General features: G+C 56.3%; 2 protein-coding genes across 2 annotated transcripts; both read left to right on the plus strand.

Annotated features, from left to right (window-relative positions):
• Positions 1 to 68: 68 nt before the first annotated feature.
• Positions 69 to 653, plus strand: PHYSODRAFT_343404 (hypothetical protein; the record flags this gene model as incomplete). The annotated part of the gene is made up of 1 exon (XM_009541954.1): positions 69 to 653. The coding sequence occupies one exon, from the start codon at positions 69 to 71 to the stop codon at positions 651 to 653; it is 585 nt and encodes a 194-aa protein (XP_009540249.1).
• Positions 654 to 1,919: 1,266 nt separating this feature from the next.
• On the plus strand, positions 1,920 to 2,339 carry PHYSODRAFT_458613 (hypothetical protein; the record flags this gene model as incomplete). The annotated part of the gene is made up of 1 exon (XM_009541955.1): positions 1,920 to 2,339. A coding segment is annotated over one exon (420 nt), but the record flags the coding sequence as incomplete, so codon positions are not given.
• Between the last annotated feature and the right edge of the window lie 86 nt (positions 2,340 to 2,425).

Below are 2,425 nucleotides of genomic sequence, written 5' to 3' on the forward strand. Positions count from 1 at the left end.
ACCTCTTCTCCGCCAGTATTTTGTCGGTTATCGGCGTCAAGAACTCGTCGCTCCAGCAGGTGACGACCATGAACGCGTTCGTGGCGCTTTTGGCTTTGCCTGGTTACTACGTGGCCATCTACTTCATCAACAGTCTGGGCCGCAAGAAGATGGCGCTGCAGGGTTTCTTCTTCATGGGCGTCCTCTGTTTGATCCTGGCCATCTTCTGGGACGACCTGCAGGACCAGACTGTGCTCTTCATCGTGCTGTACGGCCTGACGCTATTCTTCGCCAACTTCGGCCCCAACACGGCGACGTTCGTGCTGCCGACGGAGATGTACCCGACTCCGATCCGTTCGACGTGCCACGGCATCTCGGCCGCTTGTGGCAAGGCTGGTGCGGCCATCGGTTCGTTCGGCTTCTCCATCTGGGTGTCGAACGAGAGCTTCGGGTATGATGGTGCCTTCTACACGTTCTGCGCCATCGCCTTCGTGTCGATCCCGTTGACGTGGTTCTGCGTGTTCGACAACGATGTGCCGATCGAGGAGATGGACGCCGAGTTCTACCGCAAGCTGCACGGCGAGGACGTGTTCACGCGCGATTTCTTTGCCGTGATGGGCGCTGATTCGGAGAAGGGGGTGAGCTACAAGGTCAACTGGACGCCGAATGCTTAAGCGTACATGTAGAGATCCGTAAAGTTGCTATCAATTCCATTCTGAGCTTAGAGGTGAATGGCAAAACCTAATTCATCGCGCTCTTACTGCAATTTTGACCTGTACAGTCTGTACAAGTACTGTAGGTAAAGTCTGAGTGCAGCACCCGACGAAGCCAAGAATCAGCGAGCGGATCCGTATGAGGACAACTTTGGCTGCCCAACGTGACTCCGGCGAGTGACGGCCGAGATACCGAGTGCCCGAGTTGCCTTGACTATCGCTGCCGGCGGTGTCAAGTGAATCTAAGATTCATTTGGAGATGCGCCGCTCTGTCATAGAACGGGCGGATGTTAGATTGGGTGTGCGTGCACGGCGTATTTTGGGCTGGTCTCAGCTGAGGCAGGCGACAGTGCTCGCACCTTAATAAGGCGGGCGGGGCTGCGCGTTAATCGCTTATCGTATGGTGTTGCAGTTGCATGAGCACGCTTCCCTGCTGAGGAGGCATTGTTCCAGCTTACAGCCCAGCGGCACGCGTGACGATGTCCATGCGAATAATGTAGCGCCATAGAGCACTGGTCTCCGAGCGGCCAGCACCTGAGACGAGCGCATTTGCGCAAGATTCAAACCACAGACAATTCGTATCTACCGCGATCAGCGTGATAACTGTATCTCAGACGGCCGCAAAGGCGGCAAAGAGCGTGTAGCCGCCCGCCGAAACTTGCTACACTTGCTGCCAAACGCTTTCCGAAAGCGCTCGTACAGTAGCTACACTACGCAGCGCCTCGGACCCAATACTGTAAGGCGCTAATGCACGAATAAAGAACCCACCTCATCCTCTAGTCGCGAGTTCAGACTTAAGAAAACTTGACTGGTGCAGCCATTTCCAGGTGTACGCACGCGTACCGCCAGTTTTTTGAAACTGGCATTAAAATGCGCTGAAGCGAGAGACCACCAGTCGAATCGCTGCTGCATGACGCACATCGGATCCCGTTTGCAGCCGCACTGTCACGTTCGGTTCGCTCCAAAGTGGACAGGGTTGGTCTCCGCTGTCAGATCATCCCGGTCAGCTTATTTCGGGTCCCGACCCAAAATAAAAAGTGCACCTCGTTTGTGAGCAGGGCCAGTCAAGGCGCGACTGACAAGTTGCTGGAAGCTCGACCCTACGGTACCCGCAGTACCTGCACCTCGGATCCGAGTCGCAACGCTCACTTCATTCTGCATTTCGCCGGCTCCAGCCCAACCGACCACTTCAACTCCAGTCACCTCAAACCAAGCAAGACCCCAGTCATGAACAAGTACCTGGTGCGAGGCCTCGGCTTCTTCAACGATGCCTACGACCTCTTCGTCATGAACATCATCAACGTCGTGCTCACCGAGCAGTACGGCAAGCACGTGTACACGTCGTACGTCAAGTCGTGGGTGTCCGCCGCTGCTATCATCGGCGCTGTCATCGGCCAGCTGCTGTTCGGCTTTTTGGGCGACGTCTTCGGTCGCAAGGTCAACATGATCGCTACGTGTGTGCTGCTGATCGTCGGCAGCATTCTGTGTACCGTTGCGTACGGAGGTGATGGCAGTGCGACGCTGTGGTTCCTGGTGGTGGCGCGTGTCATCTTGGGCATTGGTATCGGCGGTGAATACCCGCTGGCCGCTTCGTCGTCTGCTGAAGACTCGACGTCGAGTGCAGAGCGCAACACTCGGGTTGCCACTACGTTCTCGCTGCAGGGAGTGGGTCAGGTGGTGGCTGCTTTGCTCGGTAACCTGCTTGTGGAGGCGCTTGCTGATGGAAAGTCGGG

Source organism: Phytophthora sojae, assembly GCF_000149755.1.
Source record: "Phytophthora sojae unplaced genomic scaffold PHYSOscaffold_79, whole genome shotgun sequence".
NCBI lineage: Eukaryota > Oomycota > Peronosporomycetes > Peronosporales > Peronosporaceae > Phytophthora > Phytophthora sojae.